We start from the raw sequence: 14,682 nt of genomic DNA, 5'->3' as shown, positions 1-14,682 counted from the left end.
TATCTCGTATATCTCGTATATAGATAGATATAGATATATATTCATGGTGAATATATATATTCATATATATATGTATATATATATTCACCTTATTTCAGCATTCATGGTATTAGTTATAGAAGGAAAATAGTTGTCAAGCCACTTTTTCTCGGAATCAATCTAGAAGCATTACTTTTTTTTTTCAATTGTATGGCAGTATAGGAGTCCACTTAATAATTGTTATTTAAATAAACTTGGGGAATAAATGTATGGGAAATAAATGCTGCCAAAAATAATATTATTCGATTCTGTCCTTTCATTAAAACATTATATGGTAAAATATTTCTTTATATTATAAGAAAACGTGAACAATGCCACCATCTTTGATATTTTCAAAATATTAAAGTGTTGAATCAATTACAGAGAGCAAAAATTAAACATCATTTCGAGAGGGGGAACAGCTCGCGAACTCTTGTGTTATGTATTCTCCTGAATAGCATTACACTGGGGTGTCAATGTCAAAAGTAAGATAGTGTATGGTTATTTCTAAAATCCACCTGATCTTTACATGGGAAATTTAAAATATTTTTATTTGTACTGAAAGATTTTATCTGAAACTATATTTTGTAATAATTTTTCCATTTTTAGTCTGTCTTACATGAGTATTTTTATAATTATTTTTCTATTCTTAACAAAATATACAAATAAAAATGATATTTTCTTTCAACTTGGTACATGATATTACGTGGTCCATTATATGATATAAAGGGATTTTAATATATTAAGCCCGAAACCCTTAAAATTTACGGATAATCATGCATTTTAAAATATATAATAAAAGGTAATAGTCTTAGTTTGTCAAACATTCCTTGTAAAATTAGTGTTATAATAGTGTGTTGAATTTTGAAAAGATTTAAAATCACACATTTAGTTTGAAAATAATTTTACCAAAAGTTCAAATATAACATACTTTTATTCTATTTTCTGACTTAATTGTTGGTGCAACGTTTTTAAAGCGTTTTGCTTTTGCTCTGCTTTTGTGAATATAAAATCCGTGACTGATAGAGTTTTTCATAAAAATTAAAATTGCATGTTTAATTTAACATTACCTCAGAATTTCTATCCGAACTTCTTTGTAGTTGTGAACTATGTTGGTGAACTATTAAATACATAATAGTATGATTATTTTTTTGTATTGATAAGATAATTGGTGCATAGTTTTTTTTCTGGGGTAATTTTAAATTTTGCTCTTCCAATTTATGAACCAGTAAGCACTCCCCTAAGTAAGTTTCAAAATTAAACATAATTATGTGATTAAAAAAATTATATGTTAACTTTATTATATGTTAATTATATGTTAACTAATGTTGACTTTAAATTGTATTGTTTTAAAGCAAAAAACTTTAATATTTAATTGAAGGAAAATACCTCATTTTTAAAATATATATATATATATATATACATATATGTTACTGTGAATGATCGGTGTTACTGTGAATGAATAACACATAGTTTTTATTTGATTNAAGACAAACTTCATATATATAAATATATATATATATGTTAAATGATACAAAAACCATGATGTGAAAATGATTTCAACTTATAGCCTAATTTCATACGTAATTCGATTGTTTTTTGCGTATTCTGAATGTTTCAAATCGGAAACATTTATTTGTTTTCACAAGTTTTACGTTGCTGTTTCAAAATAAGAAGATGGTAATCTTAGTTTTCAAACCGTTGTTTTGACTCTCGTTATTACGAAATCTACGAAATTGTATCGAAAGTTTGAATACGAAATATTTTGATCATTTTATTTAATAAAATGATAAAAGTATCTTTGAAGATTAAAACAATTTAGAAATGCCTTTTTGTTGTAAAGAAACTCAAAATGTCCTTGAGTCTCGATATTTTATCTCGTATATCTCGTATATGATCTAAACATGATCTCAAAATTGTAGACTTTGTAATATATCGATTTGAAGTGTTATTACTATAATTGTTGATATCATAATCACTACTATATTACATATAGTTTTTACCTTACCTGGCAGTACGTTTACTTTTGAAAGTATAAGTAAAAATATATTCATTTACTTGCATTTCCGTACTTTTTTAAATTTAGTACTTTTATTCGTTATTTCGTAAACTTTTAAAGGAAAAAAGTTTTTAAAGGAAAGACTTTTAAAGGTAAACTTTTAAAGGACAAGTATTTGTAACAATAATATTGAAAGTATATCTTTATTCTTTCAACTGGCATTTTGCATATCATTTGTATGTAAGTAAAAAAAATAATCAAACAATAATATAAGAATAATTAAAATAATAATCCTGATAGTGAGATAGTTTACTTTTAAATGTCTCAATTCATTTTTAAATTATTAATTTATTTACGTTTGTCAAATTATAAATTTTTCAACCTTGTCGAAACTGTTCGTAGAAATTAGTATGGGGGGGGGGTTACAAATCAAAAAAATATTCTTTAAAATGAAAGACGAAAAAAAGTTTGAATAGTTTTTAGTCAGTAAATCAAGCATACACAAAACACAGGAAAGATACGAAGAAAAATTCGCATTAAAAGAATCATTCGCTTAAGTGAACAAAAGTAGAAGATTTAATATTATAAAGTTATTGAATGCAATTGTCAGATATTAAAAGGTTAAAATATAACTACCCTTCTTATAAAACTAAAGTCATACATACATTTTGTAATGTGAACTTTTGTTCGTGCGAATGAACAACTTCAAATCAACAACAAAATCACGGCATTTTTCACTTAATTGTTACACTTCAGTCGATATCCAAGGAGCGAAAGTGAAATTAATTTACTTATGGTGTGAATTGCTGTATTGGTATATCAATTATTGGTCTGTAAATTTAACTATACTATTCAGAATGTATGTACCCTCGATCAGGTATTGAATTGAAATAAATTATTCCTTATGATTTCTTGGGGTTATCCAGCACCAAATTCGGAGAGATTTTACAGAGTAATACATCTAAAAGCAAAGGTTAGGTGTTTTAATTTGCATTTTGTCAGGTGTAGTATGAAACAGAATAGTTAAGAATAGTTAACAACTGACAAAATTAGAAGAAACTTTTCTAGAGAAGCAGAAATTTATAATACGCCATTGTCTTAATCCTTTGCTATAATCAAAAAGAATTTAAACTTGTCGACATAAGGTTAATTACGAAATAATTCTACACAAAATTCTGACACGTCACGTTTATAAGCTACTTCCATTTCCTTTAAGGGTGAAGCATGCCATAATTTTGAACACCAATGTTCTTGTGAATTGATAAAAATAATCTTTAAAATACCTAAAGTCCTTTATGAAAATCCATCAGTTATCACATTGTTTTCCGGAGATTTCAAATAATATGTATGAATCACTCATTTGTAAAACTTCAATTTAGTCAACTATCTCTATGCTCTGACTTTGAAATGTAATAATGTATAAGTAAAATTAAGCATCTTTTACGAACCAGTTCCTACCATAATAAATACTTCAACTATATTCTTCGTCAACATTCATAATAACAACAAATGCCTGAGCATTATTAAAACAAGCTTCAACATAACGCTCAGTTATGAGCATTCCATTACTTTCTCTAGAAACTGAAATAAATTCTTCAGAACTCATTTTGGATTTACTTTTATGGAAAATCCTTTGGTTTAGGAATTTCATCTTAAGTTTTATTCGGCGTTATATATCAATAAATGAGTCATTTTCTCTCTTTCCTTTGTGGAAACAATGATTGTAATCAGTTCTCCAACACTGATTGAACCCGCGGATTTATTGCTTACCAAAACTAATCCTAGTACTTTTCTATTTCTAAGATCAGTATTATTTCGGAATACAACTCTCGCATTCTAATAAATTCGAAGCTTTTCTCCTTCACTTTCGCAATTCTCCTACAATAACTTATCTAAGCTTTGAAATTAAATATTATTTTAGTTGATACAAAACTTTTTTATTATATGCAATAATTAAGTATTTATATTTTTTTAAATATTGCATTCACCTTTTACACTTTTATCAATTTAAAGATTCCAAAAATATTTTTGAATTGTTTTTTATAATATAATATTCTTTCTGAAATTGAAAAAAGTTAAAAGTACTCCGACAGCAAGTTATTGTCGGAAAAGGGGTCATGGAGTTCAAAAAGGAAACTGATATCAATTGATTTCAAACTGCGTTGGCCTTAAAATGCACCTCAATCCTTTACAATGACAACATAGTGCTTCTATTGCTGACATCACTTTTTTCATATTTAAAGTAAAATATGAAAAAAATATTAATCAAAACGTTTATGGCGGCAAATATAGAAAACCTAATTTTTACCCCAAAATGATAAACATGGATAAATATTAATAAATTTTTAATTAAAGGGATTAATTCCGTTTAAAAGGAACTACAATTTTTTAAAAACTTAAAATTATTAAACTTCTTATGTTTGATTTCTTTAATTTTTTTCGCATTCAAAGCAAAATATGTCAGAAATCTTACTTAAAGCGTTTATGCCTGCAAATATACGTAGAACCTGATTTTTATTCCGGAATGATAAACAAAGATGAATATTAATTTTTCTTAATTTTATAATTTTAGTTATTCCGTTTACAATGAACTACTATATTCAAACTAATTTTAAAATATTGTGCTTCTTACATTTGATATTTTTAATTTTTTTTATTATAAAAACAATTTATTTCATATATTTTTATTAAAATGTTTATGCAAACTAATGGTGAAAACCTAATTTTTCCACCGAAATGATAAGCTAGATGAATATAAAAGCATTTTTTATCGAAAGGATTTATTATATTTATACAAAGAACTACAGGTCTTAAACAATTTAAAAGAATTGAGTTTCTTATATTTGATTATTTAAGTTTTTCATGTTTAAAGCAAATATGCCAGAAATCTTACTCAAAGCATTCATGCAAACATATATAGAAAACTTAATGAATATGCCAGAAAACCTAAGCCTGGTATCATAAAGAAAGATGAATATATAAACAATTTAAATTGAAAGGATTTATTTCGTTTACAAAGAACTACCATTTTAAATTATTTAAAAAGATTGAGTTCGCTGTATTTGATTTCTTTAATTATCTTCATTCGCAAATCAGGAACTATTTCCTGAATATTTAACTAGAACAGGCGATTGACACATAACCCTGCACTATGTTTTAATTAAAAAAATACTTTAAAATTACCTCTTGCAAACTGTTTATATTCATTTATTTACTGTTTCACCAAACAATTGCCAAGATTCTCATGTATAGAATAAATAAACCATAAAAAATTGTTTCGTTCTAATTTTTAAGTCGGCTATTCAAACTTATATTCACGAACGAAGTGTAAAGGAAACGTAAACATTGTATTTGAATTCTAAGCTGTAACAAAACGAAAACAGATTTAAATAACTATGTATGTACTGTTTGAGTTCAAACATACCGAGTTCTTCGGGATTTGTTCAAACACACATTCCTTTGAAAGAAAATAGATTCTAATATCCCGTTTGTCTCTTGTGAGTTCTAGAATATGATGAAAATTAGAGAGGATGTTGTAAACTAGCATAAAATGATAACAGTTTTCTAATTTTTATTTACAAATAAAGCACGTTTATTAATTTGGCTTCACAATTTTCTAAATTCATAGAATTACTGTAAGTTGTTTAAATAGCACATTCAAATAACGCATTTCATTTAATTGTGTTATGTTACTGAACATATAAATTGTATAAATTCAAAAACCTAATAAGTATTTCGAAAAGCAAAGTGTAATAACGTGTATCCATACTACAAATATTTCAAATTCACAATTATAACAGACAATTTTACCATTAATGAGGAACAATGGTTATTATTGTGTTTCTAATCTCATATGTTTTAATAGAGGAGTGTATTATTTTTAAACATATAGTGTGTATAGGATTAAATGAGTACATATGAGTACATATTCGGCTCTATTACAAATATGAATACATAAACGTTTAAAATTCCCAGGAGATCAATTGTTAGTTATGTATATAGATAGGGGGTAACAAAATGTAATTTGATTCAATTTTATTATAAACCCTTTCAAATAACGTATTTATCGCACTATGAAATTTTCTTTATCATAAAAAAAGAAACTTTTACCAGCGCACTAAAGAAGAAACTTTTTGTTGTAATTACTTTTATTTGTTAAATATTTTTGTAATTATTATTGTTATTTTTTTGTGTAAAATAACATATCAAAACTTCTTACAAAATCAGAAAGTAGATTTGTTCACTTTATCTGATGTTCCTTCATTTATTAAATGCTTCCATTATTTCAAGAATTAGTACAATCAGGAATATATTATTTATTGAAAAAAATATGGATTATAGTACATGGATTTTAAACAAATGCTTATTATTTAATAATAAATTATCTAATTTCCTAAATTATATAATCTTTTTATAAACTTAATTTATTTCCCTGATTTCAAATATTAATCATAGTTCAGTAAATTTAACATTAAAATGGTTTGTAGCAATAACATTATTTCTAAATAAAATTAATATTTTCTGCAGGGAATAATATATTTTTTTTCTAAAAACACAATCATAAATTTTAAAGCTTTTCTTTTTTATTTCTGTCTAAAACTGTAATTAATTTATCAATAATAATACATACGCATTTAGTTATCATAAAATCAACATATAATATGGCAAAATAAATATATGATGTCATAGAGCCTCCGTAATTAATCAAGTTAAAGTATTTTAAATTAAATGTTAAGTAAAAACTCTTCATATAAAAAAAGTCAATTTATTTTGTTTATTTGACATGCTATTAATATCCAGAACATATATAAAAGCAATCGAAATTTTTCGTCACTCTTTAAATTAAGTGTTAGTTTAAAGTTTTATTTTCTCATTCATTAATTAGAAACTAAAAAAAAAGAAAAATTTTGAAAAACTCCTTATTTATCACTTAGTTATTTTTTTTCAGATACTAGATACCGAATATAAAATAAATTAAAAAAGATAACAGTCAAATTTTCTTAAATCTGAAATTTTTGCTTTCGAAACTAGAATTTTTTAAATTTTTTATCTTCTTCGTCTTCCTTGATATTTTTATTCACTTAAGCTTTTCGGTAAATAGGAAAAACTTAATTAAGTCAGATAACTTTTTCTTTTAATTAAAACCTAAAAAAATGCAATTATTTTTCTAAATATTGATCTTGAAAAGTTTTCTTTTACTTACCGACTTTGACAATTATTTTATCTTAATTTAAAATGTTTCAGGTGTTTTTACTTCAACAAACACAAACTGGAAATATCAAAATTTAAAATCATATTTAAAACTTAATTGAAACCATTTTTGTTAAGGTTATGCCTAAATTTTTTTCTTGCTTTATCGCATTTAAAAATTCCCTTTTTTTAAATATACTTGGCATACAACAATTTTGAACTCCATACATATTCTAAAATAGTATATTAAGAAATCAATGTCACTGTCACCACACATATTATAGAATACAACACCATACTCTGAACTCAACAGAAATGTTCACTAATTAGTTGTATTAGTTGTGCAACAGTATATTCTTTCTTCTTTCCCAACTTGTTTACACCAAAATCCCATCTTAGAATAAAGATCCATGAAAACTGATGTCGTTGACTTTCAAGCTCATCTTTTATAAAGTATTTGAAGGATGCTATGTTTCTAAAGTAAACTTTCTGATTAATTTTTTTTTGCGTTCATTAGTTTCTTTTCAACAAGCATAACCATTTTAACTCATATAATTGTTGACATTAGGAAATACTAGTAGCTTATTATAAAAGTTATTAACCACGCAACAATAGTAACTATATTATAAAAATAATAAATGTAATAGAAATAATTGATTGCGGATAAATCTAACTACTCGATAATGTTATCACGTTTAATTTATTTCTAATTTTTTAAAAATTAAAGGAGTGCGTAAGTGATCTAAATGTAATTAAAAAAGTGCGAATAAGGCTGTGTAATACAGCTGTTACTATCAGCTTGATTTTGGTTAATGTTTCTTTCTTCCAACTATAATCATTCCAATATAATATAAATATATAANCGGCCCATGATGTTTTGATGTTATATATATATATATATATATATATATATATATTGAGAGAAAGAGAGAGAGTGATGATTGTGTGTTTTTTATCTCACAATATTTTAATTGAAAATTAATCAATTAGTTAAAGAAGCTTTAAACCTCTTGCGTGGAGGAATTTCGTGGAAGAAGAATATTTATAATAGTTTAACTATACGTAAATAAAAAGAATATGCGAATTTAATTATTTATAGTTTTCCAGAGGTTTTATTGAATACAATTTAAACTTATGTCTTCATTTCTATTGTTCATATAAAAATTTCCAGGAAAAAATACTAGAAATATGTAAAGTATACTTTTACAAAAATGTGCGTACAATAATATAATATAAAATAATTTTGTGGTATAACTATACGCATTTATAAAGACATGTCGTTCGAAAAAAGGCAACGCGATGCAGTCAAAAATTTTCTTTAAACATAATTTTCTCTAAAGTCGTATTTTTCATTGTTTTTATAAATACTTTAGTAGAAAATACTGAGAATATATAGGAATGCAAAATTTATCTATCCCAAAAATGGGAATATATACTATGTTCTTAATTTTTAAAACGATATATATTTTATGCTTTCAATTCCAAATGTTTTGGGCACAAAATAATTTTTTTCATGCTGATATTTTCGTTAAAAACTTCGAATAAAAATCTTTTAGTCTTAAATAATTAATTTAACCAACTAATTTAAATAATTAAAGTAAAATATCATTTTTGCACCAACATTTCACATGTTTACGAAATAATTAGCCGTTATTAATAATATTTTTTAATAGAATTAATGTCTAGTTTTCTATATTTCACACTAAACTCTTAAATTGAAGAGCATGCATATTAACTACCATTTCACGTTGTTTTGGGAACACAGATTTTTTTAACAGTAAAATGTATTTATTTAATCATTATAAGATGATTTTAACCAGTCAAGGTGACTTTAACTAGTCAACGAACGTGACTTTAAACTCCACTTTGCAGTGGGTATTAGTCAAAAATATTTTTTTTCATACTTAAGTCAAAAATATTTTCCTTCATACTACTTAAACACTTGTTGATCAATAGAAAAATAATCTTGTTCTAATTCTGTGTAAAGTTTGCGATTGGATTACTTTTCCGATTTTTAAAGCGTAAAAACCATGTTATCTGTTTTAAAATTTGACTAATATAGAGCTTTGACTGATACAAATTTTACTAATATAGAAATATTTTCAAGTGCATTATAAAGAAATATGTTTTATACTTAATTTTGGACTCTTTTGTTACTAATTAATTTATTATAATCAGCTAAACAAGCAAAAACTATTATCAGAAGTACATGATTTTTTTACACTTTTAAAAAATATATATCGCTTGTTGACTATACAAATGAGCTGAGTAGAACAATGTTTTAAACAGTTTATTCTTTCCTAAATTTGATTACTCAGTGGAATACTTTAATTTGATTGAAATATGATTTCATTTTGCATATATATATATTTATTTGCAAAACATTATTGTTCAAGATACCTATATTGCACCGTTAAACCAATTTTTCCGAAACCGTTAAAATACATAATTGAAAACTAAAATGCAATGAATCTAACTTTATTAATGATTATTATTTGTTATTGATTTTTTTTAATTTATCATATAAGGACAGTTTATATGCCTTTTCTTATTCCTTGCAGCGCACATTAATGCATATTCTAAAGTTGAATATTTTAAGAAACAAACTAATTCGCATTATTGATTCACTGCATATCACTCAAATATTTCTGATGTTATTTTTATAAAGGGATTATTTTTATAATGATCAGTACTAAAATAAATCCTAAATTATACTTTCAAAGCTCAAAATAGACTTTGTCAATCAAGAAGTTAATTTGAATATTACATAAAAGAAAAGTAAATGTAGGGTAATTTAGTATAATGCAATGAGTTTGTGATATTAAAACTGAAATATACGGAAGTGACGATTGATACTAAACAATTTCAGAGAATTTGATCAGCTTTCATTATTAAAAATAATATATAATTTTGTTAATATAGCTAACGCATTTATTAAATTTAAATACACGCTTGATTAAGAAAAGAATTTTTCATAAAAAAATGAGAGTAGTATTTACTCATTGCAAATGAAATCTGGTTTACTTTATTTTTTATTTGTTTTAAGTTAGCTAGTAGGACTTCAAACAATTTTTCTAAGAGTTATCTGACTAATTTCTACTTACAAAAAAATTAATTTTGAAAAAAACGCCATTTTTTTTAATTAAAAAGACAGACAAAATCATCTCTCTAATTAAAAATAAAAATTGATCTTCGCATTTAATTGAAAAGTTTCATCTTTTCTTAGTTTCATTTCAATAAATAAAAAAGTAGTACTATGTAATAGTGCTATTATTTTTCTTTATGTTTTAAATAATACTGCACTTTTTTCTCGTATTTATGATAATATTTAAACTTTAGTTTTATTAATAACACTGAAGAACATTTTAATACGCAATAGTATTTCTTTAAATAAAAATTATCTTAAATTGTCTTGGTGGCTTATATGTTCAACATTCGAAGGTTTGTATTTATTGAAACTGTATGGTTATAACGCAAAATCACTATGACTGTCATATGTCAGCAATAGCAAAATGTTGAAAATAGTCTAGTATTGCATGGAAATTTAAATTGTGAACTGTTTAGAACATAGTTAAAATAGGCATCAATAAATATCAATTTGTGTTAAATGTGCAATTATAGCAAATTTGTTTCATTGTGAACTAGTGTTTTTGCTTTGTATTAGATAGATATATTTGTATATGATATGATATATATGTATTTACGTACTTTACTTACATCACAGTACTCCGTTAAGCTTTTTTGTGCTTTTTAAGAATTAACTAATGAAAGTAATTAAATTTCATGCTTTAAGTTAACTTTTTGGCCTAAAATTAAATAATCCATTTTTTAAAGTTAATTATAAAAACTCTAACTGAAAATGCTTGCATAAGTTAAAGCTTTTTGTCCGTATAAACATTACATGACAGAAATAATGAAATCAACCAACCGATTGAATTTATTTTGATATTGGTATTTACAATTGATTATATAAGGTAAATATATAGTAATTGATGGCGCCTAATGAGAAAGACCTAGTAAGTAAAGGCAATATTGATGAATCCCAGAAGAAACAAATACCGGACAAAATTGTTTGTGCACCAATGGCACTTCTTAAGAAGACATGGATTTTTTTTAATAAAAATATCTTATTTTAATTGAAGACACCATTATTTTGAGATGAAGGAATGAATTGAATACCTTCAAGGTACTGTGATGTTAGAGAAGAATGTAATTTTATAATGTTTGATGAAAGCTGCATTAAAAAAAATCAATTTCTTCAATACCTCCTGTTTTCTTCTTCATTCAGATTAGAACAGTTTTTCTGCTGTGGCTCCCTTGGATCTTGAGAATGCACCGTCCCGCCAAGATAACAGCTCGTCTTAAAGAAACACCTTCTTTTACGAGGTCATCAGATAGACGGTCCTCGAAATCTTCTGTCCCAGATTTCAAGGAGCGTTGTTCCAAGAGCTTGCTGGCAAATGTTTTGGACATAGACGACGATTTCCGGCAACAAGTGCAAGGTCACAACAGTAGTGTCGCAGCTGGGACTTCCTCTTTGGCAGCAGCTGCCGGTTGTAGTTCCTCAACTGGCTACGTTCAGTTGATTGGAACGAGTATAGAAGGGACGCCTACATCTCTGCATGGACCTTCAGCAGCTTTGTCGAACCCAACCCCTTGTTTGAGTGCTCAAAGGGAATTGTCCCTTATATTACGCGAGATTCGTTTCATTACGAAGCGTATGCGCGATGATGATGATACACAGGACATCATATCCGAGTGGAAGTTCGCGGGAATGGTCGTGGATAGATTGTGCTTTATCATTTTTACTGCCTTTACTATCATCTCGTCGGGTGTGTGTCTTTTATCGGCACCTCACTTAATGGCTTGATGCCAAAGATATCTTAAGATTATCATAATTACACTTAATTCACTTGTATTGGAATTATATCTCTAATCTTTGTATGGATTATTTAATTTCTTTTTAAATTTAGAGAATTATATACAATATATATCTATCTATACATATATATATACATATAAATATATTATATCTTTATACAATTGATGCATAATTGAACAACATATCTTGATTGAAAAATGTTTTTTACTACTTTCCTTTTGTAAAGTAATTTGCTCCAAATCACCTGAAAATTCAATTTTTGTTTTCAAACTTATAAATAAAATGTTTAAATTACTTCAATGCATTAGGGTAAAAAGTTTCGTTTTAAAATAGAATATTTATTTTATTGTCATAGCGTAATAAGAAAAATATTTTAGTTAAGAACAAACAAGCGTCTAAAACATTCAATGATTTCAAAGAGTTTTATGAAATAAAATAATCCAACTCCCCTAATGCAACTAAAAAGCAATTGAACAAGCTTAAGAAGACATACGTTATGAAATTTTTATTAGAAGATTCAAAAAATTTTATCGAGTCACATTTTTATTTGTGATATAGAGTGAAATAAATGATAGTTTTAGGAGTATTAGAATGAATAGTTGCAACATTGAACCAACTCATACATGCCTTAGACCTAATCATGCTCTATTTTTTCTTATCTTTATGATTTACATGTTTTAATTTTCAGAATAAAATTATAAACTGTTAAAATAAGAAATTTGTTTAATTCATTTTAATTGGTTTAAAGTTTATGTGGAAAAATCTAACATTTGAAATAACTTTTTGTCATTAAAATGTAAAACTGATATTAAAATCAAAATGGTAGACAAATCTTGACAAAATCCTGAATAATTATACTTTAAAATTAATGCTTTTTATTTAAAACAGTTTACTTTCATGTTGAATTATGAAATAAAAGTTAAACATACACTCTAATGATTACAATAAAAAAGAAATATTTATTAAATATCTTAAGTACCTTGTTTATTATGTCTTTGTCATAATATTCTTAAATATTTTATTTTAATTTTTAATATAACTTTTTAAATTAATTTTATTTTAGTACTTAATCATAGTTATAACACTTAAGTAATAGTAAAATTATGAATATTTCAAACGTTTGTAATGTCTGGCAAACTTTACCAACCAACCGATTTTGAAAACAAGAGTATATAGGAAAAATACGAAAATACAATATTTAATATTAATTATCCTCTCTTTGATTTGAAAACTATTCTCACTAATTTTGGCATAGATTTCAGACATAAGTCACGCAGTTTCAGATATTACAGTTTTTGATAATTTTTTCCTCCCCTACACTGAACTTGAAATGAATGAATAAATCAATTCATTTTTTAATAATGAATTTTTTATTGTAAATACCCTTATTTCATTAAAATCTGAGAAGTTTCATGATCACTAAAACAGCCGGTTTGTTTTTGATTCGTTAATTCTTTCTTTATTTATTTATTTTCTTAAATTATAGCAGAAAAGCCAAATATAATTGAAAAAATTCCGTATTTTGAAAAAAAAATTGGCATTACTCTGTGTTAGTATTACCGGTCTATGTTTATAATTTTTCCGCAAGAACGAGTAACCCTATGCTTTAAATTGCCAAGAATTACATGTAATAAAATTAATACGGTTAGTTTAACTATTAGTAAAATAATTTTTAACTTTAATTTGTAAAGATTTAAATATTTTTTAATTATCTCATGAAAATTATTAAAAGAAGAACTCGAAAAAACATTTATACTCCTCACACGTCATGACACTGCCATTATTTTTGATGTGTTGAAAATCACAACAAATGGTATATCTTTTTTTACAAAATTTCGAAATCATTCTTATTAAAATAAAGCTTTTGAAAAANTAAAAGAAAAACTCGAAAAAACATTTATACGCCTCACACGTCATGACACTGCCATTATTTTTGATGTGTTGAAAATCACAACAAATGGTATATCTTTTTTTACAAAATTTCGAAATCATTCTTATTAAAATAAAGCTTTTGAAAAAGCATATCTCACAGGAAGCTTAAAATAAAGCGCCAATTTTTGATTCAAATTTTTACACCGTTATAAACTGGTATCAGAATATCAGCCTAATTACCTAATACCAAAATTGCACGATTTTGATACAAAGACACGTTTCATATTTCAAGTTTTCATCAATTTGAGGAAGTATGGGCAATTTCTTTAACACTCTATGAAAAGTTCTTATTAAATATAAAGATAAACATTGAAAAAAATTTTATATTTTTCTGTTGGTTACTGCTGCTTATGAAATGCTTGGATAAAAACTTTAAAATTAAAAATACATATTATAAACTTTTATAATAAAAGTAAATTACATAAAAAAAATTGTGTTTGCAAAGTTTTGAATTTTTAAAAGGGACTTTAATATTAATGTTGAATTTACTATTAATGTTGAAACATTGCAAGGGTACAAAAATTCTAATTTTCTCTGAACTTATTTAAATAGGGCAATCATGGTTATAGAAAGTTAATATGTTAAACTTATTATATTAATATCAAACATTCATTATTAAATAACTGCTTAAAATAGATATAGCAAACTTTACTTGTTCGGT

The 14,682-nt window shown here is 25.3% G+C and overlaps 1 protein-coding gene across 8 annotated transcripts in view; it reads left to right on the top strand.

The window, feature by feature from the left end:
• Nucleotides 1-14,682, top strand: part of LOC107447394 (neuronal acetylcholine receptor subunit alpha-7-like) — a 375,836-nt gene that overhangs the window by 343,863 nt on the left and 17,291 nt on the right. For 4 of the 8 annotated variants that reach the window (XM_043041457.2, XM_071178632.1, XM_071178630.1 and 1 more), the window contains exon 9: nt 11,496-12,174. The exons of the other annotated variants lie outside the window; for them this stretch is intronic. In XM_043041457.2, coding sequence (XP_042897391.2) covers nt 11,496-12,077 — 582 coding nt within the window. In that variant the 3' untranslated portion in view covers nt 12,078-12,174. Of the gene's footprint in view, nt 1-11,495; nt 12,175-14,682 lie in introns of those variants that run through there. 8 annotated transcript variants of the gene reach the window in all.

This window comes from Parasteatoda tepidariorum, chromosome 3 (assembly GCF_043381705.1).
Source record: "Parasteatoda tepidariorum isolate YZ-2023 chromosome 3, CAS_Ptep_4.0, whole genome shotgun sequence".
In the NCBI taxonomy this organism is placed as follows: Eukaryota; Metazoa; Arthropoda; class Arachnida; order Araneae; family Theridiidae; genus Parasteatoda; species Parasteatoda tepidariorum.
This window is presented reverse-complemented; position numbering and strand designations above follow the sequence as displayed.